The sequence below is a fragment of the Sebastes umbrosus genome, chromosome 10, assembly GCF_015220745.1.
Source record: "Sebastes umbrosus isolate fSebUmb1 chromosome 10, fSebUmb1.pri, whole genome shotgun sequence".
NCBI lineage: Eukaryota > Metazoa > Chordata > Actinopteri > Perciformes > Sebastidae > Sebastes > Sebastes umbrosus.
In genome coordinates this window covers 25,860,896-25,888,008 of record NC_051278.1, presented here as the reverse complement: position 1 = coordinate 25,888,008, position 27,113 = coordinate 25,860,896, and the positions used below count along the sequence as shown (strand labels likewise).

Here is a 27,113-nt window from a genome sequence, read left to right as displayed (position 1 = left end):
CCAGGGTAAAACGCATTTCATTGCATTCACTGTACTTACACTGTACTTTTAAATGCATATGACAAATAAACTTGAAACTTGAAACTTGAAACTTGAAACTTGAAACGAAACTTGATAAGAGGTTACTGGCGACCAAGAAATGTATGCAGCGTTAATCTCTGTCAGTTTTACTGCTTTATTGGTTGTCATTCTACCATGAAGGCATGGGGGTGAAGTTTGACCCTGAAGTGACCATGCTCCTTTTATTTGGTTTTCACATGTTTCTCAGGTTAAAAACTTTTAAAAAGTACCCTTAAAAAATGAGGAGGTAAAAAAATAATTTCTGTGATCTTCTGACATCTGATCTCATCAGCTTGAACGCACCTTGGAAATCATCAAGAGTCATAAAATCAGTTTTCTGCAACGTTTTGGAATATTAAACGCCTATTTTGGAAAATGGCTGCCACGTCCGTCAGGGGCCGAATTGGCAGCGTCCCGATATCTATATCTTTTCGTGACATATAAACCTACATCTGTGCCAAATTTGTTGATTTTATCGCAAAACGACAATTGTAACGAATATTTCAGCTTAGCTGCCCCGTTATTACATGAGATTTAGATTTTTTTTTCTGTAAATCTTTTAATCTGGAAAGAGCTTTGTACTTAAGTTTGACAAGTGTTATATAAATTATTATTATTATTACTACACTAGTTGTATGAAATGAAAAATTAAGGAGTAAAACAATGGCTTATGAGATTTCTTAAAAACAATCACTGCAGCCTCAGGAGTGTGTGTAATGTGTCACTAGCCTGTCTGTAAACGGCTGCCCATACAGCGGTCCGTTGCCCACACCGGGTTCCTGTCCCGGGTGAGGAAGAGTTATGAGAAATGTGGAGCCATCACCAAAGCCTGAGGAGCCAAGAAATATTTTACAGCTGAAAACTGAAATGTTTTCAAATGTGGAGCAGGTTTGAACCGAGGCTCCGTTTGTAAATGACGAAACATACTGTGCGTTCCAAAACCCATACTACCATACTACTTAGTATGACAGAAAAAAAGATTTCTGATGTCCCAATACATAGTATTTCAAATGCAGTGTGCAAAAAATACCAGGATGTCCTTCTACATCTGGTCACATTTTACAGTATGAAAGCCAGCATGCTTTTCTGGCTGTTCTGACCAACAATCCTCTGCACAGCAGATATATTGTATTCATACTGCATGCAACAGTACGTACTTTATAAGGGCAGCTGCAGTGTACTAAAAGTAAAAAGTAAAAGTATGTGATTTGGGACGTAGTCAGTCGTGCTGCTCCTCGTCCTGGAATGAATCATAGCTCTTATTTCCTTGTTCCCTCCCCTTCAGAGCAACAGTTTGAAGGTGGGCGTAACCAACATAACACATGATGATTACATCAGAGCTCAAACTAGTGTCGGTTCTCAGGAAGTGAAACTCAGACAGTCGTTGCTACTGAGAGGTGAAATGGCGCAGAAAGGAGTTCAGCTGGACCAGGAAACCTTCTCTTGTTCGATCTGTCTGGATCTACTGAAGGATCCGGTGACTACTTCCTGTGGACACAGCTACTGCATGAACTGTATTAAAAGCTTCTGGGATGGAGAGGATGAGAAGAAGATCTACAGCTGCCCTCAGTGTAGGCAGACCTTCACACCGAGGCCCGTCCTGCTGAAAAACACCATATTAGCAGTTTTAGTGGAGGAACTGAAGAAGACTGGACTCCAAGCTGCTCCTGCTGATCACTGCTATGCTGGACCTGAAGATGTGGCCTGTGATGTCTGCACTGGGAGGAAACTGAAAGCCTTCAAGTCCTGTCTGGTGTGTCTGGCCTCTTACTGTGAGAAACACCTCCAGCCTCATTATGACTCAGCTCCGTTAAAGAAACACAAGCTGGTGGAGCCCTCCAAGAAGCTCCAGGAGAACATCTGCTCTCGTCACGACGAGGTGATGAAGATGTTCTGTCGTACTGATCAGCAGTGTATCTGTTATCTCTGCTCTGTGGATGAACATAAAGGCCACGACACCGTCTCAGCTGCAGCAGAAAGGACCGACAGGCAGAGAGAGCTGGAGGTGAGTCGACTCAACATCCAGCAGAGGATCCAGGACAGAGAGAAAGATGTGAAGCTGCTCCAACAGGAGGTGGAGGCTGTCAATCGCTCTGCTGATAAAGCAGTGGAGGACAGTGAGAAGATCTTCAGCGAGCTGATCCGTCTCATGGAGAAAAGAAGCTGTGATGTGAAGCAGCAGGTCAGATCCCAGCAGAAAAGTGAAGTGAGTCGAGTCAAAGAGCTTCAGGAGAAGCTGGAGCAGGAGATCACTGAGCTGAAGAGGAGAGACGCTGAGATGAAGCTGCTGTCACACACAGAGGACCACAACCAGTTTTTACTCAACTACCCCTCACTGTCCCCGCTCACTGAATCTACACACTCATCCAGCATCAATATCCGTCCTCTGAGCTACTTTGAGGACGTGACGGCGGCTGTGTCAGAAGTCAGAGATAAACTACAGGACGTTCTGAGAGAGAAATGGACAAACGTCTCACAGACAGGGACTGAAGTGGATGTTTTACTGTCACAACCAGAGCCCAAGACCAGAGCTGGATTCTTAAAATATTCACGAGAAATCACACTGGATCCAAACACAGCATACACATATCTGTTATTATCTGAGGGGAACAGAAAAGCAACATATATGAGACAACATCAGTCTTATGCTAGTCACCCAGACAGATTCACTGCATGGAGGCCTCAGGTCCTGAGTAGAGAGAGTCTGACTGGACGTTGTTACTGGGAGGTGGAGAGGAGAGGGGGACGAGTTTATGTAGCAGTCACATACAAGAGTATCAGGAGAGCAGGGGGGGGGAATGAATGTTACTTTGGATACAATGATAAATCTTGGGCGTTAGATTGTAAACAAGACAGTTATATATTTTTGTACAACAATGTCAAAACTCCCGTCTCAGGTCCTCAGTCCTCCAGAGTAGGAGTGTACCTGGATCACAGTGCAGGTATTCTGTCCTTCTACAGCGTCTCTGAAACCATGACTCTCCTCCACAGAGTCCAGACCACATTCACTGAGCCTCTCTATGCTGGACTTTGGCTTGATTACGGTCATGGAAACACTGCTGAGTTGTGTAAACTGAAATAGACAGAAGTCATTTAAGGGTTAAATTCTGTGTTTTAACTCTTAAACTTCTCTGGTGTCCATCATTGTTGCTGCAGAGCTGATTTGTGTCTGGACCGCAGAGGACCAGCCCTACAAACACTAAAGTGTGTCACTGCCTGACTGACTGAGTGATGAAGTTACAGGATTCATCAGCGACTGTTGCAGGTTCCTCATTGGTTGTTGCTCTTTCTAAATGAAAAGCTGGAGAACAGTTCAGTGTTTATGTTTTCCGGGGATTGTGTCAGCGGTTCATTGAGTCATTACATCGTGTTGTTGTTGTGCATGTGCTATTGTTTATGTTCGTTTAAGTTACGTTACGTTGTGCTTCGTATTGTGTTACCACCGTGCATTCACACCAAGCACGAAACACATTAACAAGCCACACGTCGCTACTGCGGTATGAACCCAAAATAAACACACTGTGCTGTGATTTAATATCAATAAATGGATCAAAATGATGCCGAAATAACGAGATTATGATGTCGATTTGTAAAAAGACCGAATTAATGCTTAGTCGGGTCTGTCCGCAACACAGCAAGCAAACAACTTTTAAAATGCTTGTTTTCTGAATGGAGTTTGGATCGATCAGTGCCAGGCTATGCAGCTGCTCCATTAACACTCCATCTAGGAATAAACACGGCAGCAACAACGTCAGTGATGACATAAACTTTGTAAGTATGTATATTTTGTTACACACCACTTATATGATGAATGCTTTTGATACACATGCTTTAATAAAGAAATTAAATACTGTTAACCTTGCATACTGTATGTCATGCTGATACCTTTTCACCTTGTATAAAATAATATAATATAATGACTAGTAAATGTTACCATTTACTATTACTGAATGCAATTTGCTTCATTATAAGTTGTCTTTCAATCAAACATTAAGATATAAGTGGAAAAAACCTTTCACAAGACATTATAGACATAACCACTGATTATTTGTGTAACAATTTAGCCACAAATTCACATCCTGATCATATACGTGACCATCTCATGAGTTGTTCTGTAAATGTGTGAGTGTCTTCATGTGGCGCTCCTCCCTGTGTCTGTTTCACTGCTCAAGATGACCTTTGTTCACCTGAACTGATATTTCTCTGTGTGAAAATGTAAACTTCTCTGTGCTCTAAATGTTTGATGCATATTTGTATATATATATCTATATATATATAGATATATATATATAGATATTCTGTTCTCACCACTTTCTGTAAAGATATCTCGAATCATATTTATTTGTTTGGCAGACTAAATGTTGTCGTCCAGATCGACGTACAAACGAGATACTAAGATGTTTAATGAAAACTGTAATTATCATGATCATAATCAATAAGGAAATCATTATTCTCTGTTAGATCGCTGAGATTCTGCTCAAACAAACTGATTGTGTGGATGAAAATGAATCTGTACGTGAAATCATTGAACAAGAGTCATTTAACAGACTTTACTGATGGGATGTGTGAACAAACTGAAGGTTTCTATAATCAATAAACAAGAATGAACTAAGTCTTTTCTTCCTGTCTTTTTTCCAGGGTGTCATACAAAGCTCCAGGCTGCTTTGGATCAGGATCACGTCCTGAAATTGAACCGTTTTGTCACAAATGCTTCAAAGTAGATCGTTAAATATGTGAGAAAATTATTATAAAGCTGTTTAAATATTTCAGGACAGTTTATTTTGATAACTCCTTGTTGTCAGTCAGCTGTTTTTAACCAGCAAAAGAATATAATTTGTTGTGAAATCACACTGGATCCAAACTTATTTGGTGTTCATGGTATTCAACATCCAAATCACTATTCCAATGCTTAGTCTGTTTATTTTTTATTTTATTATATATATATATATATATATATATATATATATATGTATGTAATAATTATGTATAAATCCCCAAATATCCCATGAAATAAGGATCAATCCCACAACATTATTCATATTTAACATGAATTATTATTAGTTATTCTCAGATGGATTTCGCTGTTTGTTGTGTGTAGAGGTGGCTTTACTTTACTGTTTAATTTCTGGACTACCCCACACTGTCTTCTGTCTGAGTGTCTTGAATAATGTATATAGAGTAGTCTTTGTCCAAATGAACCCGTAAAAATTCACAAGTGCATATTTTTCTCTCAGTTTGGGGCTCCGTCCTCACTAGGCCGCCATTTTTCTCACCCCAAACAGAGCTCTTGAGGGCTGTGTGGCAGTAAGAAAAGCTGTTGTTGCCTCCTGTGATCACTCATTTTAAATGTCAGCATTTCTACCACGCTATCATGAATTAGATATATTGTAAAACTACTTAAAAGCATATACAGGCTCTGTAGAGCCACATTCTACCCCCTGACTATAACGACACTAAGTGATGGTGCATGAACCTCCAGACTCTCGTCCGGTCGAAGCTTCTTTCGACTTTTGGGCTCACGTGGTGACCGGAGGAACTCATTCATCTGTTACACAGTACGGCTGCTGTCATTAAACAGTATCAGATGATATTGTGATTGAGTAATGCTCAGCAGAGCAGCAGCTTGGGAATGACTGCTGGTCAGCAGGTGGTACTATCTACGAAAATAAGGTGAAATACTTTTCCTGTGATCGTTTCTTGTGTTTGAAAGTGCTTCTGTCTCCGTATATTGACTGCTGAACACGTGGAGATTCTCTCAGAAGGCGCCGACTTGGACCACAAGAGGTCAGGAGTGCTCAGTATTAAAGTGGTCTGAGGATGTTAATCCACCAATCTGACAGCCTGAACTCATTCAGTCAAAGTCCAAGCCAAGCTTTCACATCTAGCTGTTAGTCTGAAGGACATGAATGTCATCAGGACACTGAGCCATATCACAGTCAGATGCTGATCTAGCGGTCCTGAACCTCATCATCGCTATCATTACTGTGAATGCTCATTTTGATCCAGAGATTTCTGTAGAAAATGTGACCGATGGACAGTAGTTCAGACACTGCAGTGAGCTTAATGGAGATTGTCTGACCTCTTGACCTCTTGACACCGCAGTGTGCCTGCTGGGGGAGAAACCAGAGATATGGCGCCGACTGATGGCGACACGCTACGAGCTTCTCTCACTCTTCTCTTTATTTTAGCTCTAGTTATTAGTTTCTCAGCACAATCTACATCTTCCGCAGTCATTTATGACCGTCAGACTCTACTGGACATCAGACAAAATGTTCCAAACTTCTGCACAGCGCCTGCGGTACTGAAAGACATTGTTAAATCGGAGGTATCCTGGTACACCGGCTACAAGCGCCGGCACAGGCGCAAACGAGGAAAACGTGGCGGGCTACTGGTGAGACTAAGGCGCGGCCCACTCGGCCTCCCATCCCGAGCATTTTGCTAGCCAATATGCAATCCATTGGCAACAAGATAGACGAGCTCCACTGCCGTATCAGCGTCCAGCGGTACATGAGGAACTGTAGTGTGTTCGGCTTTTCTGAAACTTGGCTAACATCGGACACTCCAGATAGCGCCGTACAACCGGAGGGTTTCTCCGTGCATCGCCTGGACCGCTCGGGGGACGCGACCGGCAAGTCAAAGGGTGGCGGCGTGTGCTTCCTAGTGAACAACTCGTGGTGCACCGATGTGGAGGTAATTACCTACTCCTGTTCACTGGTTCTTGAACACCTCACTATCAAGTGCTGGCCTTTCTACTCACCGAGGGAATTCCCCTCTGTCCTGCTAACCGCTGTCTACATCCCACCCCAAGCCAACGCTGCAGTAGCTCTGGAGGAGCTCCATGGCGCTATCACTGGCTACGAGAACCAGCACCCACAGGCCATTTCCATCGTGGCGGGGGACTTTAACCACTGCAACCTTAAATCAGTGCTACCGAAATATAACCAGCACGTCAGCTGTTCCACTCGGGGCAACAAGACTCTGGACCACTGTTACTCCACCATAAAAGGAGCTTACAGGTCTATCCCACGGCCTCACTTTGGGAAAGCAGACCATTCTTCCGTGCTCTTGCTACCTGTTTACAAGCAGGAGGCAAAGAGGGAGAAACCCACCCTGAGGTCAGTCCAGTGCTGGTCAGCAGAGGAAGAGCTCAAACTCCAGGGTTGTTTTGAATCCACTGACTGGTCAGTTTTCAGAGATCCTACTAACCTGAGTGAGTACGCTGATACAGTTACTGACTATGTTAAATTCTGTGTGGACACCTGTATTCCCACTCGTACCATCCGCTCCGATCCAAACCAGAAACCATGGATTAACAGCAATGTCCGCCTGAGACTAAAAGAAAGGTCCACCGTCTTCAAAGCAGGTGATGAGGAGCGTTATAAGGAAGCCAGGTACGAGCTTAGGAAGGCCATCAAGTCAGCCAAAAAACAACACCGGGACAAACTTGAACAACATTGTAACTGTAACAATAGGATTGTTGGTTCCTAGTTGTTGTTGTTCCGGGGAACTGTTAGAGTGTGACACAGACAAAGTAACGCTAGCTGGAGCTGAATTAACATGTGGACTGTCGTACTGAATAAAGTCACAAGTAAGCAACTGTAATGCTTTAACCGTCCAGTCTGTATGGTTAGTGAAGAACGGAACAGATTGAAACATGGTGGCAGCGGTGCTAAAGTTTAGTAGCCGTTAAATGAGGATAAGTGCTGCTAGCTAGCTCATTAGCATTGAAGAGGCTAACCGAACACGGCAACGGTGAGCGGAGAAAAATAGCTGACGTCGAGATGGAAGGACTGAAACCTCCGTCAATACTGATTTTGGACTCCAACAACCTTGCAAAGATATGGAAGAGTTGGAAGGAGGAGTTTTCACTGTACATGGACCTTACCATGCCCGATGCTGAGGAAAGTACAAAAGTCAAGCTGTTTTATTACCTCATCGGAGAGAGTGGAAGAGAGCTCCTGGACACGCTGGCGAGGAGAACAGTGAGTTCAATGATGGCGCTATTTGACGGACACTGTAATCCAAAAGTTAACGAGACTGTTGAGAGATACAGATTCTTAGTGCGGAACCAAGGATTAGCAGAAAACATCGACAAATATGTCACGGACTTGAGAGTGTTGGCCAGTAGTTGTAACTTTGGAGACATTAAAGACACACTAATAAGAGATCGAGATGTGTGTGGAACAAGTAGCTCTGCGATGAGGGAGAGATTACTCAGAGAGGAGAATCTGACACTGGACAAATGCCTGAAAATTTGCAGAGCTGCTGAGCTATCAAGGGAGAACAGCAAAACACTGCAAGGACTGACAGTGGAGGAAGTTCATGCACTGAAATACGCCGGAGAGAAAAGCAAAGACAATGAAATCTGCTGTAAGTTTTGTGGTAAAACACATGAGAGAAACAAGACAAAATGCCCAGCTTTTGGAAAGAAGTGTAAAAAGTGTGGGAAAGACAATCATTTTGCTGCAAAGTGCAAATCAAGAGCAGAGAACAGCAGGAAATATAAGGCAGTGCATGTTGTCTCAGAACATGACAGTGATACATGTGAGGACATTATGACCATATCAGAAGTATATGGGGACAATGAGACAATAAACCAAGTGAAAGAGAGACATAGTCAAGGACAGCAACTCTTTGCAGGAATGATGATGGACAAAACACTGGTTAACTTCCAGATAGACTGTGGAGCCACCTGCAACATCATCCCCGTACATCTCCTAAACCCAGACACACAACTGGAGCACACAGAGAAAGTGCTTGCGATGTATAATAAGACCAGGTTATGTCCGCTTGGTAAATGTAAGGTCAAGATCAGAAACCCCAGAAACAACAAACTGTACAGGCTGGAGTTTCAAGTGGTGGACCAGAACAGCAGGACTCCTTTACTGGGCAGGAAGGCCAGTGAGGCCATGAAGTTAATTAAAGTACAGTATGAGAATATCCTGGCCATTGACAGCATCGTGAAAAAACAACGGTGTCCTGTAACAAATGAGGAAAAAAGTGACGAACACATGACGATGGAGAAAATCAAGAGTGAGTTTGGAGATGTATTCACCGGTGATGGATGTTTGGAGGGTGAATATAGCATTGAAATAGACAACAGTGTGCCACCAGTAAAACTGCCAAAAAGGAGAGTGCCAGTTTCGATGATGGCACCCCTTAAAGAGGAACTCAAGGATCTGGAGAAAAGAGGGATCATTGCACCAGTGGAACGGAGCACAGACTGGATAAGCAGTATGGTCTCAGTGGCAAAGCCGAACGGGAAACCGCGGATCTGCATAGATCCAAAACCATTGAATCGGGCACTCAAAAGGAGCCATTTTCCCCTCCCTACAATTGATGACATCCTCCCAGAGTTATCAAAGGCTAAAGTATTCACAGTCTGTGATGTAAAGCACGGCTTCTGGCACGTGAAATTAAAGGAAGAGTCAAGCTACCTCACCACATTCGCCACCCCATTTGGCCGGTTCCGTTGGCTGAGAATGCCGATGGGAATAAGCCCAGCACCAGAGGTCTTCCAGAGGAAGCTCATGCAAGCGCTGGAAGGCTTACCTGGAATACACATCATTGCAGATGATGTGTTGGTCACGGGAGAAGGATGTCTCAGGAGAGCAAGGGAATGTGTATATTGGCAAGGAATGAATGAGTACATAAAGACTTTCATCTCCAAGTGCGACATATGCAGGTCAGTAGACCCAAAGCAACAAAGAGAGACATTACACCCTCATGACATGGCATACAGACCCTGGGCCAAGGTGGGTACCGATTTGTTTTTCTTTAATAACAAGGACTACTTGATAACAGTAGATTACTATTCCAACTTTTGGGAGATAGATTATCTACCAGACACAAAGAGTAGTACAGTAATCAGGAAGCTAAAGGCCCATTTTGCACGATATGGGATACCAGATGTTGTTATCTCAGATAATGGCCCACAATACGCATCTCAGGAGTTTCAGCGATTCAGCCAGATGTGGGAATTTGAACACAGGACATCCTCGCCTGGATATGCTCAGAGCAATGGGAAAGCTGAGTCGTCAGTGAAAACAGCCAAGCGTCTCATGCTGAAAGCTAAGGCTGCGGGACAAGATCCATACTTGGCTATGCTGGACCATCGCAACACACCGAGCCAAGGTCTCAACACAAGCCCGGCACAGAGACTTCTGATTAGGAGGACAAGGACTCTGCTCCCTACCAGGGACACTCTGTTGGAGCCAGAGATAACAGACAACGCACATGGACTGATACACAATAGACAGCGACAAGAAAAATACTACAACCGCACTGCAAAAGACATGGACTCTCTGAAAAAAGGGGACAGTGTGAGAGTTCAGCCTTTCGAGCCACATAAGGTCTGGAGAGCGGCGAAGGTGATGAAACCTGTAAGCCATAGATCTTATGAGGTGAAACTGGAGTCAGGTGGTGTTCTGAGAAGAAATCGTCGGCACCTCAGATGCAACCATGATACAACCTCCACACCTACACAAACCGGGACTGTGGTACAGACACCACAAGCGGAAGTGGTAGAGCGGGGTCAGGTGGGACACCAACACCCTGTCACTACCAGGTCAGGTCGTCAGGTTACCAGACCTCACTATCTGAGAGACTTTACTCAGTGAGGAAAGCAGGGTTTCTGGACTCTGGCAAGGCCTCTGAGAAAGGAGTAATGTTTAAAATGTGATTTCTGCTGTTTGTTTTGTTACAATGTTAAAGAGGGTTAAGCTAAAGAAAGAAAAAAAAAAAAAAAAGAGGAGAAAGAAAAGTGTAATGTATATGCACAGTTTATTTTATTACAATGTTTGGTTATGTATATCTGTAAAGATAACGTTTAAGTGTCACAGTACCCCAGAGAGGATAATTTTATTTGTTTCCAAGTGATAGTGGTATTAATAATTAATATTCTGACTGATGTTGAGAATCTACATTTTTTGTTTTAATTATAATATTGGTCACTTAGTTTGAGTAAGAGACTTTACTTCAAAGAAAAAAAAGAAAAGATGTAACAATAGGATTGTTGGTTCCTAGTTGTTGTTGTTCCGGGGAACTGTTAGAGTGTGACACAGACAAAGTAACGCTAGCTGGAGCTGAATTAACATGTGGACTGTCGTACTGAATAAAGTCACAAGTAAGCAACTGTAATGCTTTAACCGTCCAGTCTGTATGGTTAGTGAAGAACGGAACAGATTGAAACAGTAACGACGGGGACTCGAGGCGCTTATGGCAGGGCCTGAAAGCCGTAACAGGCTATAAAACAAAACCAGGTGGCCTCACTAACACCACCGCTTCATTCCCTAACCAGCTGAACACTTTCTATGCCCGCTTTGAGCATGTCATGGAGCCACCAGCACAGGGACAAATTCTCGCTGCGGATACACGCACACTCAGTGGGACAACACATCAGGTGACAGAGGCTGATGTGTGCAGAGTTTTTAAATGTGTAAAAGCAGGCAAAGCTGCCGGCCCAGATGGCATTACACCTCGGGTCCTCATTTTTACAGACATTTTTAACCTGTCACTGTCTCTCTGTGTGGTTCCCACATGTTTTAAGAAATCCATAATTGTGCCTGTGCCCAAGAAATCACCTGCATCTTGTCTGAATGATTTTAGACCTGTAGCCTTAACATCAGTGATAATGAAGTGTTTTGTGCATCTGGTTAAGGCACACATAAATAACAACATATCTGCCAATATTGACCCATCACAGTTTGCATATCGGTCTAACAGAGCTGTGGATGATGCCGTATCACTGGCTTTATACACTGCTAAAAAACATCTGGAGGGAAAAAACACATATGTCAGAATGCTGTTTGTTGATTACAGCAGTGCTTTTAATACAATCATACCATCTCTTCTAGTATCTAAGCTGACAGACTACGGCCTCTGTAATTCCATCTGCAGGTGGATACAAGATTTTCTGACAGGCCGACCTCAGACAGTAAGAGTAGGAAACAGTTACTCATCTACCACAGTTCTGAATACCGGTGCTCCACAAGGTTGCTGTCTCAGTCCCTTACTGTATAGTCTGTACACATATGACTGTGTGGCTAAACATCATACAAACAGCGTTGTGAAATTTGCAGATGATACAACAGTGATAGGGCTCATTACAAATAACAATGAGATGGCATACAGGGACAAAGTGAGGAACCTGATCATGTGGTATCACAACAACAATCTGTCCCTGAATGCGGAGAAAACTAAGGAGCTTATAATTTACTTCAGGAGAATTAAAACTGTTCAATCACCTGTTAATATAAATAACACTCCTGTCGAAATTGTCAACAGCTTCAAGTTCCTAGGCACCCATATTTCTGACTCCCTCTCCTGGGCCCTGCACATCAGCTGTGTCACAAAAATGGCACAACAGAGACTGTATTTTTTGAGGTGTTTAAAGAAACATGGTATAGTATGGTTTGGCAACATTACATCATATGACCACAAACTCCTGATGAGGACAGTGAAAACAGCATCAAAAATTATTGGATCACCGTTACCACAGTTACAGGACATTTACACCACTCGCTGCAGGAAGAAAGCACTTTGTATCATGCAGGACACAAGTCATCCAGCACATACACTTTTCTCTTTTCTCCCTTCAAGGAAGCGCCTACAGAGCATTAGAGCTCGGACCTCTCGCCTCAGAGACAGTTTTTACCCTCAGGCAGTCAGACTACTGAACAGTAGCACTAAATGAATGCAGAGCTGTGGATTGTTTTATGGATGTTTTAGGTTGTTTTATAATTTTATTCTTAGGTATTTTCTTATTTATTGTAGTATTTATCAACTGTACTAAAATATTTATAGATTTTAAGGGCTGAGAGAGAGCCAGGGTAAAACGCATTTCATTGCATTCACTGTACTTACACTGTACTTTTAAATGCATATGACAAATAAACTTGAAACTTGAAACTTGAAACTTGAAACGAAACTTGATAAGAGGTTACTGGCGACCAAGAAATGTATGCAGCGTTAATCTCTGTCAGTTTTACTGCTTTATTGGTTGTCATTCTACCATGAAGGCATGGGGGTGAAGTTTGACCCTGAAGTGACCATGCTCCTTTTATTTGGTTTTCACATTTTTCTCAGGTTAAAAACTTTTAAAAAGTACCCTTAAAAAATGAGGATGTAAAAAAATAATTTCTGTGATCTTCTGACATCTGATCTCATCAGCTTGAACGCACCTTGGAAATCATCAAGAGTCATAAAATCAGTTTTCTGCAACGTTTTGGAATATTAAACGCCTATTTTGGAAAATGGCTGCCACGTCCGTCAAGGGCCGAATTGGCAGCGTCCCGATATCTATATCTTTTCGTGACATATAAACCTACATCTGTGCCAAATTTGTTGCTTTTATCGCAAAATGACAATTGTAACGAATATTTCAGTTTAGCTGCCCCGTTATTACGTGAGATTTAGATTTTTTTTTCTGTAAATCTTTTAATCTGGAAAGAGCTTTGTACTTAAGTTTGACAAGTGTTATATAAATTATTATTATTATTACTACACTAGTTGTATGAAATGAAAAATTAAGGAGTAAAACAATGGCTTATGAGATTTCTTAAAAACAATCACTGCAGCCTCAGGAGTGTGTGTAAGGTGTCACTAGCCTGTCTGTAAACGGCTGCCCATACAGCGGTCCGTTGCCCACACCGGGTTCCTGTCCCGGGTGAGGAAGAGTTTATGAGAAATGTGGAGCCATCACCAAAGCCTGAGGAGCCAAGAAATATTTTACAGCTGAAAACTGAAATGTTTTCAAATGTGGAGCAGGTTTGAACCGAGGCTCCGTTTGTAAATGACGAAACATACTGTGCGTTCCAAAACCCATACTACCATACTACTTAGTATGACAGAAAAAAAGATTTCTGATGTCCCAATACATAGTATTTCAAATGCAGTGTGCAAAAAATACCAGGATGTCCTTCTACATCTGGTCACATTTTACAGTATGAAAGCCAGCATGCTTTTCTGGCTGTTCTGACCAACAATCCTCTGCACAGCAGATATATTGTATTCATACTGCATGCAACAGTACGTACTTTATAAGGGCAGCTGCAGTGTACTAAAAGTAAAAAGTAAAAGTATGTGATTTGGGACGTAGTCAGTCGTGCTGCTCCTCGTCCTGGAATGAATCATAGCTTGATAACTCCTCCCTCTTCTTCCTGCTCTCAAACACAGACAGCTCGGACACACTCAGTCCTCTTATTTCCTTGTTCCCTCCCCTTCAGATCAACAGTTTGAAGGTGGGTGTAACCGACATAACACATGATGATTACATCAGAGCTCAAACTAGTATCGGTTCTCAGGAAGTGAAACTCAGACAGTCGTTGCTACTGAGAGGTGAAATGGCGACGAAAGGAGTTCAGCTGGACCAGGAAGCAATCTCTTGTTCGATCTGTCTGGATCTACTGAAGGATCCGGTGACTACTTCCTGTGGACACAGCTACTGCATGAACTGTATTAAAAGTTTCTGGGATGGAGAGGATGAGAAGAAGATCTACAGCTGCCCTCAGTGTAGGCACACCTTCACACCGAGGCCCGTCCTGCTGAAAAACACCATGTTCGCAGTTTTAGTGGAGGAGCTGAAGAAGACTGGACTCCAAGCTGCTCCTGCTGATCACTGCTATGCTGGACCTGAAGATGTGGCCTGTGATGTCTGCACTGGGAGGAAACTGAAAGCCTTCAAGTCCTGTCTGGTGTGTCTGGCCTCTTACTGTGAGAAACACCTCCAGCCTCATTATGACTCAGCTCCGTTAAAGAAACACAAGCTGGTGGAGCCCTCCAAGAAGCTCCAGGAGAACATCTGCTCTCGTCACGACGAGGTGATGAAGATGTTCTGTCGTACTGATCAGCAGTGTATCTGTTATCTCTGCCCTGTGGATGAACATAAAGGCCACGACACCGTCTCAGCTGCAGCAGAAAGGACCGACAGGCAGAGAGAGCTGGAGGTGAGTCGACTCAACATCCAGCAGAGGATCCAGGACAGAGAGAAAGATGTGAAGCTGCTCCAACAGGAGGTGGAGGCTGTCAATCGCTCTGCTGATAAAGCAGTGGAGGACAGTGAGAAGATCTTCAGCGAGCTGATCCGTCTCATGGAGAAAAGAAGCTGTGATGTGAAGCAGCAGGTCAGATCCCAGCAGAAAAGTGAAGTGAGTCGAGTCAAAGAGCTTCAGGAGAAGCTGGAGCAGGAGATCACTGAGCTGAAGAGGAGAGACGCTGAGATGAAGCTGCTGTCACACACAGAGGACCACAACCAGTTTTTACTCAAATACCCCTCACTGTCCCCGCTCACTGAATCTACACACTCATCCAGCATCAATATCCGTCCTCTGAGCTACTTTGAGGACGTGACGGCGGCTGTGTCAGAAGTCAGAGATAAACTACAGGACGTTCTGAGAGAGAAATGGACAAACGTCTCACAGACAGGGACTGAAGTGGATGTTTTACTGTCACAACCAGAGCCCAAGACCAGAGCTGGGTTCTTAAAATATTCACGAGAAATCACACTGGATCCAAACACAGCAAACACACATGTGTTATTATCTGAGGGGAACAGAAAAGCAACATATATGATACAACAACAGTCTTATGCTAGTCACCCAGACAGATTCACTGGATGGTGTAGTCAGGTCCTGAGTAGAGAGAGTCTGACTGGACGTTGTTACTGGGAGGTGGAGTGGAGAGGGGGAGGAGTTTGTGTAGCAGTCGCATATAAGAGTATCAGTAGAACCGGGAAGTCGCTTGAATGTTACTTTGGATACAATGATAAATCTTGGGCGTTACATTGTAACCAAGACAGTTATAGATTTCAGTACAACAATATCCAAACCCCCGTCTCAGGTCCTCAGTCCTCCAGAGTAGGAGTGTACCTGGATCACAGTGCAGGTATTCTGTCCTTCTACAGCGTCTCTGAAACCATGACTCTCCTCCACAGAGTCCAGACCACATTCACTGAGCCTCTCTATGCTGGACTTTGGCTTTATTACGGTCATGGAAACACTGCTGAGTTGTGTAAACTGAAATAGACAGAAGTCATTTAAGGGTTAAATTCTGTGTTTTAACTCTTAAACTTCTCTGGTGTCCATCATTGTTGCTGCAGAGCTGATTTGTGTCTGGACCGCAGAGGACCAGCCCTACAAACACTAAAGTGTGTCACTGCCTGACTGACTGAGTGATGAAGTTACAGGATTCATCAGCGACTGTTGCAGGTTCCTCATTGGTTGTTGCTCTTTCTAAATGAAAAGCTGGAGAACAGTTCAGTGTTTATGTTTTCTGGGGATTGTGTCAGCGGTTCATTGAGTCATTACATCGTGCTGTCGTTGTGCATGTGCTATTGTTTATGTTCGTTTAAGTTACGTTACGTTGTGCTTCGTATTGTGTTACCACCGTGCATTCACACCAAGCAGGAAACACATTAGCAAGCCACACGTCGCTACTGCGGTATGAACCCAAAATAAACACACTGTGCTGTGATTTAATTGCAATAAACGGATCAAAATGATGCCGAAATAACGACATTATGATGTCGAGTTGTAAAAAGACCGAATTAATGTTTTGTCAGGTCTGTCCGCAACACAGCAAGCAAACAACTTTTAAAATGCTTGTTTTCTGAATGGAGTTTGGATCGATCAGTGCCAGGCTATGCAGCTGCTCCATTAACACTCCATCTAGGAGTAAACACGGCAGCAACAACGTCAGTGATGACATAAACTTTGTAAGTATGTATATATTGTTACACACCACTTATATGATGAATGCTTTTGATACACATGCTCTAATAAAGAAATTAAATACTGTTAACCTTGCATACTGTATGTCATGCTGATACCTTTTCACCTTGTATAAAATGTATAATATAATGACTAGTAAATGTTACAATTTACTATTACTGAATGCAATTTGCTTCATTATAAGTTGTCTTTCAATCAAACATTAAGATATAAGTGGAAAAAACTGTTCACAAGACATTATAGACATAACCACTGATTATTTGTGTAACAATTTAGCCACAAATTCACATCCTGACCACGATCCATCTCATGAGTTGTTCTGTAAATGTGTGAGTGTCTTCAGGTGGCTCCTTCCTGTGTCTGTTTCACTGCTCATGATGATCTTTGTTCACCTGAACTGATATTTCTCTGCATGAAAATGTAAACTTCTCTGTGCTCTAAATGTTTGATGAATATTTGTATATATATCTATCTATAGATAGATAGATATATATTCTGTTCTCACCACTTTCTGTAAAGATATCTCGAATCATATTTATTTGTTTGGCAGACTAAATGTTGTCGTCCAGATCGACGTACAAACGAGATACTAAGATGTTTAATGAAAACTGTAATTATCATGATCATAATCAATAAGGAAATCATTATTCTCTGTTACATCGCTGAGATTCTGCTCAAACAAACTGATTGTGTGGATGAAAATTAATCTGTACGTGAAATCATTGAACAAGAGTCATTTAACAGACTTTACTGATGGGATGTGTGAACAAACGGAACGTTTCTATAATCAATAAACAAGAATGAACTAAGTCTTTTCTTCCTGTCTTTTTTCCAGGGTGTCATACAAAGCTCCAGGCTGCTTTGGATCAGGATCACGTCCTGAAATTGAACCGTTTTGTCACAAATGCTTCAAAGTAGATCGTTAAATATGTGAGAAAATTATTATAAAGCTGTTTAAATATTTCAGGACAGTTTATTTTGATAACTCCTTGTTGTCAGTCAGCTGTTGTCAGTCAGCTGTTTTTAACCAGTAAAAGAACAGAATTTGTTGTGAAATCACACTGGATCCAAACTTATTTGGTGTTCATGGTATTCAATATCCAAATCACTATTCCAATGCTTAGTCTGTTTATTTTTTATTTTATTATATATATATATATATATGTATGTAATAATTATGTATAAATCCCAAAATATCCCATGAAATAAGGATCAATCCCACAACATTATTCATATTTAACATGAATTATTATTAGTTATTCTCAGATGGATTTCGCTGTTTGTTGTGTGTAGAGGTGGCTTTACTTTACTGTTTAATTTCTGGACTACCCCACACTGTCTTCTGTCTGAGTGTCTTGAATAGTGTATATAGAGTAGTCTTTGTCCAAATGAACCCGTAAAAATTCACAAGTGCATATTTTTCTCTCAGTTTGGGGCTCCGTCCTCACTAGGCCGCCGTTTTTCTCACCCCAAACAGAGCTCTTGGGGATAGAGCCGCCCATTGAGGGCTGTGTGGCAGTAAGAAAAGCTGTTGTTGCCTCCTGTGATCACTCATTTTAAATGTCAGCGTAGCCCATCACACAGTACGGCTGCTGTCATTAAACAGTATCAGATGATATTGTGATTGAGTAATGCTCAGCAGAGCAGCAGCTTGGGAATGACTGCTGGTCAGCAGGTGGTACTATCTACGATGATAATGTGAAATACTTTTCCTGTGATCGTTTCTTGTGTTTGAAAGTGCTTCTGTCTCCGTATATTGACTGCTGAACACGTGGAGATTCTCTCAGAAGGCGCCCGACTTGGACCACAAGAGGTCAGGAGTGCTCAGTTTTGAAGTGGTTTGAGGATGTTAATCCACCAATCTGACAGCCTGAACTCATTCAGTCAAAGTCCAAGCCAAGCTTTCACATCTAGCTGTTAGTCTGAAGAACATGAATGTCATCAGGACACTGAGCTCAGTGTCGTTTTAGCTGGAAAGCTGTTTTGTTGTTTAGTTCAACTGTTAACGTTACCAGATACGCCAGGAATATTTTTGCTGACTCGTTTTGAGACTAACTTAAGTTTGGTATTGTAGTTTACATTTTACCAACGCTCATATTTTAGACTTCAGTGGATGTCAGGTAGAGTTAGCCCCAGTTTTAGCCTCAGGCGGTCCGCAAAGACCGATAAGTAACGTACAAATGCTAGCGTTAGCGTCTGTTTTCCCTCCAGAATGTAGAGGTTGGGCTTGTTATTTGGCTCGGTACGGAGGATATACTGTAAATTTACAGAATTTTCCGTTTTAGGATTAACAGATGTCCCCGTGAATGGTACGGAGGACATCCTGTAAATCAACAGAAATTTCCATTTTAGGGGTTGAAGAAATGTCTGTTAATTTGAGGGTCACTTGCCTCTCAGCAGGCTGGTTGGGTTCATTATCTCTGAGCAGAGCCAGCTGTGGAGCCTAATTGTCCCTGATGAGGATCAGGTGGTTGAAGCCTATATCTACCCCTGGTTTCAGTACTCAGGTGCTGACTCATTAGCTGCATCTCATTTCCCGATTTTTTGCCTCCTCGTCTCCTCGCTCCTCGATCCTCTGGCTGTGACCCGGAAATCGATCTCAGCGCTCCATCTTGAAGGACATCCCAATTCCTAAAATGCATCTTGAGGAGCGAGGATCAAGGAGGCTTGCCGGAGGAGCCATGAGTGAGGATACACCAGTGTATCCTCCAGGGTATCCTTCACGGAAGTTTTTTACCGACAAACATGCCCCCTTATTGTATATCGTTTCTTCATTGGATGCTGCGCCGATCGGTTTGATCTGATACACGTCAACATCACTGGAGTTTTATACCGGAGTGAAGACAGATCACAGATTAAATGTTTTATAGTTTAGTTGTCTTCTGATTCACCATCTAGTTATAATCTGTGTTAACTGTAGGTGTGAACAACAAACGGACCATGTTGATGGTAAAGTGTTCCAGCAGCAGAAGGACCTGCAGGATCTCTGCTTCACACACTGCTAAAGGAGTCTGTTACTGAAAGGGCTTTATAAGCCCTGACAACAAACGGACCTCAATCAACTTTCTTCATTTATTAGAAAGAATTTTCTTTTGATGATCTGTTATTTCCCCCCATTAACTTGTATTAAGTTACAGTTAAAGTCAGAGAGAGAAGGAGGGTCTGTCTTTTACACCTTTTACATCATTTATCCTCATTTCCATTCAGTCACATGAGGCTGATAATTCCTCAGCATCGGGTTTGATATGAGTTATATCATTTACATTTTCCCTGAAACATTCAGCCTAATACATAATTTCTAGTGTAAGAATATCAATAAATACAGACACTAATATTGAATTAATAATATAAAGTTATTGTGCCAGTAGAGATGGTTCCTGGTCCTCTAAGCAGGACTCAGTCCACAGTAGAAATACAGACTGCAGCTGTAATTCATGTGCAGGTGTTTGTTAAACAGGTAACAGGCTACAGAGAGGAAACACTGCTGCTCTACCACTGATAATAACTTTAGTGTCTTTATTAGTATTAGATCAGTTCAGACATAAACAGCTGTTAAAGCCAACTGACAGTTGATCCAGCTGTGATCAGCTGCTGCTGTCATCAGAAACGGACGCCGCTTCACGTGACGCTTCAGAGGAAACAACGTCTCATGTCTCTAAAAACATATTTCCTCTCTTCCTCTCTCCTCGTGTCTCTTCCTCGCATCCTCCGCTCGCATCTCCCGTGGGCGGGACTAAGACGCGAGGAGAGGAGTCGAGGAGAGGAATCGAGCCTTATAAAATTGGAAATGGGAAAGGCCCATTGTCTCTTTGTCAGAGGTAGTGAGAGTGCTGTCTTGTTGTTGCTGTATCTGTATAGGGGTGTGTGAATCTGCAGAAGTACCACGTCAACCTATCTGTGGGATTCACTCACCATTTAGCTTCTTCTCTTCTCAGAGTCTCTTAGAGTGGGTTAGGTCTGTGTGGCCTGCCTTCGCTGGTTCTTTTGTTTCATTTATGTTCTAGTCAGCTGCTTGGCAGCGGTGTTTTAGTTTTAGTTTTTTCAACTTATATTGAGTGTAGGGAGCCTTCCTTTTAGGCCTGTTTTCATTTGGTGTTTCCCCTCTCCCTTTGAATCGCTTGCGATTTTTGTGGTTATCCTTCGGGAGTAACTTTAAGATTCCCCTGGTCCGCAATTGCGTCCCTCCCCCTGTCCCCCTGATGGTTAACTTAACGGAAAATGTCCTGGTAAGGTGTGGTGGCTGATCAGCGCAAGACCTACGAAAAATAAGAAGATTTTCTAAAATGTCCCGTGGTACCAGTCCATCTATCCCCTCATTCACAAACGTTCAGTCCTATGTTTTCCCTAACAATGCAACATTATTTTTCATACTGTCTGCCTGAATATATCTGTATTCTACCTCCGTCTGAAACGCTCCGCAAAACCAAGCAAACCAACAACGTGCGCACTTTAATCAAATTTCAATCAAATTTGAGGATCCCAAAGTGTAAACAATGTGCTGCAGTATGGCAATGGAATATTTAATTGGATTTCTTTTGGTAAAACTTCGCCTCCAGCAACCCGCTTCCTCAGTTCTTGTATCATGCTGTAACCCGTCCAGCGTTTGCTGTTATACAACAGTATATACATGTTTTTAAAGTGCTATTGCATATCAAAAAAATAAAACAAAGAAATGAATCCTACTGGAGTTGGCACCCTGCCGTGGTGGATAAGCTTATGTGTCTCTTTAACCCTGTATTACAACAGGAGACTGATCTAAGTTTCCTTATAAGTTCAACCAAGTCAGCTTGGTCACAGGTTAGAGACCGGACAAATAGCAGCTCCTTTGCTCAGATTTGAAGGCCACTGCAAAAATAAAACATTGTCATATGAACCTGAAGTTCTTACTCAAACTAAAATGTTCTCATGTCATCTCTGTTAGTTTTACTGCTAGCAATACAACCCAAGGTTCTACCAAAGTTCAGTATCACTTTAACTGTGATTAGAGGTTACTGGCGACCAAGAAATGTATCCAGCATTATCTCTGTCAGTTTTACTGCTTTATTGGTTGTCATTCTACCACGAAGGCATAGGGGTGAAGTTTGACCCTGAAGTGACCATGCTCCTTTTATTTGGTTTTCATGTTTTTCTCAGGTTAAAAGCTTTTAAAAAGTACCCTAAAAAAATGAGGAGGTAAAAAAATCATGTCTGTGATCTTCTGACATCTGAACTCATCAGCTTGAACGCACCTTGGAAATCATCAAGAGTCATAAAATCAGTTTTCTGCAAAGTTTTGGAATATTAAGCACCTATTTTGTGGCCATTTTGGAAAAAGGCTGCCACGTCCGTCAGGGGCCGAATTGGCAGCGCCCCGATATCTATATCTTTTCATGACATATAACCCTACATCTGTGCCAAATTTGTTGCTTTTATCGCAAAATGCACAATTGTTACGAATATTTCAGCTTAGCTGCCCCGCTATTACATGACATTTAGATTTATTTTTTTCATTTTTTTTCAGTAAATCTTTTAATCTGGAAAAAACTTTGTACTTAAGTTTGACAAGTGTTGACAACTACTTAGTATGCCAGAAAAAAAGATTTCTTATGTCCCAATACATAGTATGTCAAATGCAGTGTGCCAAAAATACCAGGATGTCCTACTACATCTGGTCACATTTTACAGTATGAAAGCCAGCATGATTTTCTGGCTGTTCTGACCCACAATCCTCTGCACAGCAGATATATTGTATTCATACTGCATGCAACAGTACGCACTTTGTAAGGGCAGCTGCAGTGTACTAAAAGTAAAAAGTAAAAGTATGTGATTTGGGACGTAGTCAGTCGTGCTGCTCCTCGTCCTGGAATGAATCATAGCTTGATAACTCCTCCCTCTTCTTCCTGCTCTCAAACACAGACTGCTACACTCGGTCCTCTTATTTCCTTGTTCCCTCCCCTTCAGATCGACAGTTTGAAGGTGGGTGTAACCGACATAATACATGATGATTACATCAGAGCTCAAACTAGTAACGGTTCTCAGGAAGTGAAACTCAGACAGTCGTTGCTACTGAGAGGTGAAATGGCGCAGAAAGGAGTTCAGCTGGACCTGGAAGCAATCTCTTGTTCGATCTGTCTGGATCTACTGAAGGATCCGGTGACTACTTCCTGTGGACACAGCTACTGCATGAACTGTATTAAAAGCTTCTGGGATGGAGAGGATGAGAAGAAGATCTACAGCTGCCCTCAGTGTAGGCACACCTTCACACCGAGGCCCGTCCTGCTGAAAAATACCATATTAGCAGTTTTAGTGGAGGAGCTGAAGAAGACTGGACTCCAAGCTGCTCCTGCTGATCACTGCTATGCTGGACCTGAAGATGTGGCCTGTGATGTCTGCACTGGGAAGAAACTGAAAGCCTTCAAGTCCTGTCTGGTGTGTCTGGCCTCTTACTGTGAGAAACACCTCCAGCCTCATTATGACTCAGCTCCGTTCAAGAAACACAAGCTGGTGGAGCCCTCCAAGAAGCTCCAGGAGAACATCTGCTCTCGTCACGACGAGGTGATGAAGATGTTCTGTCGTACTGATCAGCAGTGTATCTGTTATCTCTGCTCTGTGGATGAACATAAAGGCCACGACACCGTCTCAGCTGCAGCAGAAAGGACCGAGAGGCAGAGAGAGCTGGAGGTGAGTCGTCTCAACATCCAGCAGAGGATCCAGGACAGAGAGAAAGATGTGAAGCTGCTCCAACAGGAGGTGGAGGCTGTCAATCGCTCTGCTGATAAAGCAGTGGAGGACAGTGAGAAGATCTTCAGCGAGCTGATCCGTCTCATGGAGAAAAGAAGCTGTGATGTGAAGCAGCAGGTCAGATCCCAGCAGAAAAGTGAAGTGAGTCGAGTCAAAGAGCTTCAGGAGAAGCTGGAGCAGGAGATCACTGAGCTGAAGAGGAGAGACGCTGAGATGAAGCTGCTGTCACACACAGAGGACCACAACCAGTTTTTACTCAACTACCCCTCACTGTCCCCGCTCACTGAATCTACACACTCATCCAGCATCAATATCCGTCCTCTGAGCTACTTTGAGGACGTGACGGCGGCTGTGTCAGAAGTCAGAGATAAACTACAGGACGTTCTGAGAGAGAAATGGACAAACGTCTCACAGACAGGGACTGAAGTGGATGTTTTACTGTCACAACCAGAGCCCAAGACCAGAGCTGGATTCTTAAAATATCCACGAGAAATCACACTGGATCCAAACACAGCAAACACATGGCTGTTATTATCTGAGGGGAACAGAAAAGCAACATGTATGAGACAACAACAGTCTTATGCTAGTCACCCAGACAGATTCACTGGATGGTGTCAGGTCCTGAGTAGAGAGAGTCTGACTGGACGTTGTTACTGGGAGGTGGAGTGGAGAGGGAGAGGAGTTTATGTAGCAGTCACATACAAGAGTATCAGGAGAGCAGGGGGGGGTTGAATGAATGTTGCTTTGGATACAATGACAAATCTTGGGCGTTACGTTGTAACCAAAACAGTTATATATTTTGGTACAACAATATCCAAACCCCCGTCTCAGGTCCTCTGTCCTCCAGAGTAGGAGTGTACCTGGATCACAGTGCAGGTATTCTGTCTTTCTACAGCATCTCTGAAACCATGACTCTCCTCCACAGAGTCCAGACCACATTCACTGAGCCTCTCTATGCTGGACTTTTGCTTTATTACGGTCATGGAAACACTGCTGAGTTGTGTAAACTGAAATAGACAGAAGTCCTTTAAGGGTTAAATTCTGTGTTTTAACTCTTAAACTTCTCTGGTGTCCATCATTGTTGCTGCAGAGCTGATTTGTGTCTGGACCGCAGAGGACCAGCCCTACAAACACTAAAGTGTGTCACTGCCTGACTGACTGAGTGATGAAGTTACAGGATTCATCAGCGACTGTTGCAGGTTCCTCATTGGTTGTTGCTCTTTCTAAATGAAAAGCTGGAGAACAGTTCAGTGTTTATGTTTTCTGGGGATTGTGTCAGCTGTTCATTGAGTCATTACATCGTGCTGTTGTTGTGCATGTGCTATTGTTTATGTTCGTTTAAGTTACGTTACGTTGTGCTTCGTATTGTGTTACCACCGTGCATTCACACCAAGCATGAAGCACATTAACAAGCCACACGTCGCTACTGCGGTATGAACCCAAAATAAACACACTGTGCTGTGATTTAATATCAATAAACGGTTCAAAATGATGCCGAAATAACGACATTATGATGTCGAGTTGTAAAAAGACCGAATTCATGCTTTGTCGGGTCTGTCCGCAACACAGCAAGCAAACAACTTTTAAAATGCTTGTTTTCTGAATGGAGTTCGGATCGATCAATGCCAGGCTATGCTAACATTGTAGCTACTCCATCAACACTCAACACAACGTCATCAAGGCATAAATACGACAGCGACGTTGTTGTAAACGGATCAAAAGTGAAGCCGAAATAACTACATCATGATGCTGATTAGTAAACAGTCTGAATTAATGCTTTGTCAGGTCTGTCCGTAAGACGACAAGCAAACAACTTTTAAAATGCTTGTTTTCTGAATGGAGTCCGGATCGATCAGTGCCAGGCTATGCAGCTGCTCCATTAACACTCCATGTAGGAGTAAACACGGCAACAACGTCAGTGATGACATAAACTTTGTAAGTATGTATATATTGTTGCACACCACTTATATGATGAATGCTTTTGATACACATGCTTTAATAAAGAAATTAAATACTGTTAACCTTGCATACTGTATGTCATGCTGATACCTTTTCACCTTGTATAAAATGTATAATATACTGACTAGTAAATGTTACCATTTACTATTACTGAATGCAATTTGCTTCATTATAAGTTGTCTTTCAATCAAACATTAAGATATAAGTGGGAAAAAAAACTGTTCACAAAACATTATAGACATAACCACTGATTATTTGTGTAACAATTTAGCCACAAATTCACATCCTGACCACGATCCATCTCATGAGTTGTTCTGTAAATGTGTGAGTGTCTTCAGGTGGCTCCTTCCTGTGTCTGTTTCACTGCTCATGATGATCTTTGTTCACCTGAACTGATATTTCTCTGTGTGAAAATGTAAACTTCTCTGTGCTCTAAATGTTTGATGAATATTTGTGTGTATATATATATATACTGTATGTGTGTGTTGTTGTTTCTCTTCCACTGCACGGGTCTTAAAGGAAGGTCCAGTGATTTATTTCTTATCATACTGTAGATATTCTGTTCTCACCACTTTTTGTAAAGTTATCTCGGATCACATTTATTTGTTTTGGCAGTCTAAATGTTGTCGTCCAGATCAACGTACAAACGAGATACTAAGATGTTTAATGAAAACTGTAATTATCATGATCATAATCAATAAGGAAATCATTATTCTCTGTTACATCGCTGAGATTCTGCTCAAACAAACTGATTGTGTGGATGAAAATTAATCTGTACGTGAAATCATTGAACAAGAGTCATTTAACAGACTTTACTGATGGGATGTGTGAACAAACTGAACGTTTCTATAATCAATAAACAAGAATGAACTAAGTCTTTTCTTCCTGTCTTTTTTCCAGGGTGTCATACAAAGCTCCAGGCTGCTTTGGATCAGGATGACGTCCTGAAATTGAACCGTTTTGTCACAAATGCTTCAAAGTAGATCGTTAAATATGTGAGAAAATTATTATAAAGCTGTTTAAATATTTCAGGACAGTTTATTTTGATAACTCCTTGTTGTCAGTCAGCTGTTTTTAACCAGCAAAAGAATAGAATTTGTTGGGAAATCACACTGGATCCAAACTTATTTGGTGTTCATGGTATTCAACATCCAAATCACTATTCCAATGCTTAGTCTGTTTATTTTTTATTTTATTATATATATATATATATATATATATATGTATGTAATAATTATGTATAAATCCCAAAATATCCCATGAAATAAGGATCAATCCCACAACATTATTCATATTTAACATGAATTATTATTAGTTATTCTCAGATGGATTTCGCTGTTTGTTGTGTGTAGAGGTGGCTTTACTTTACTGTTTAATTTCTGGACTACCCCACACTGTCTTCTGTCTGAGTGTCTTGAATAATGTATATAGAGTAGTCTTTGTCCAAATGAACCCGTAAAAATTCACAAGTGCATATTTTTCTCTCAGTTTGGGGCTCCGTCCTCACTAGGCTGCCGTTTTTCTCACCCCAAACAGAGCTCTTGGGGATAGAGCCGCCCAGTGAGGGCTGTGTGGCAATAAGAAAAGCTGTTGTTGCCTCCTGTGATCACTCATTTTAAATGTCAGCGTAGCCCATCACACAGTACG

The 27,113-nt window shown here is 42.2% G+C and overlaps 3 protein-coding genes and 1 long non-coding RNA gene across 4 annotated transcripts; 3 read left to right on the top strand and 1 right to left on the bottom strand.

Moving 5' to 3' along the window:
* The first annotated feature begins 1,389 nt into the window (after positions 1-1,389).
* On the top strand, positions 1,390-3,142 carry LOC119495957 (tripartite motif-containing protein 16-like). Its single transcript, XM_037782901.1, has one exon. It carries the CDS (start codon positions 1,463-1,465, stop codon positions 3,140-3,142), a length of 1,680 nt encoding a protein of 559 aa, XP_037638829.1. The 5' UTR covers positions 1,390-1,462.
* A 1,066-nt stretch (positions 3,143-4,208) lies between these two features.
* Positions 4,209-25,983, bottom strand: LOC119495960. The gene is made up of 3 exons (XR_005208599.1): positions 25,940-25,983; positions 24,860-24,865; positions 4,209-4,325 (listed from the first exon to the last, which is right to left on the bottom strand). It is a non-coding gene; the product is annotated as an uncharacterized LOC119495960 (long non-coding RNA).
* Positions 14,388-16,082, top strand: LOC119495959 (tripartite motif-containing protein 16-like). The gene has a single exon (XM_037782904.1). The coding sequence runs from the start codon at positions 14,403-14,405 to the stop codon at positions 16,080-16,082; it is 1,680 nt and encodes a 559-aa protein (XP_037638832.1). The 5' UTR covers positions 14,388-14,402.
* Positions 22,830-24,523, top strand: LOC119495956 (tripartite motif-containing protein 16-like). Its single transcript, XM_037782900.1, is given in 2 exon segments — positions 22,830-24,236; positions 24,239-24,523. Coding segments are annotated over 2 exon segments (1,677 nt in total). The 5' UTR covers positions 22,830-22,844.
* Positions 25,984-27,113: the final 1,130 nt, after the last annotated feature.

Excerpts from the sequence above, each read along its gene's own strand:
- LOC119495957 (XM_037782901.1), top strand. The coding sequence starts at position 1,463 with ATGGCGCAGAAAGGAGTTCAGCTGGACCAGGAAACCTTCTCTTGTTCG.
- LOC119495959 (XM_037782904.1), top strand. The coding sequence starts at position 14,403 with ATGGCGACGAAAGGAGTTCAGCTGGACCAGGAAGCAATCTCTTGTTCG.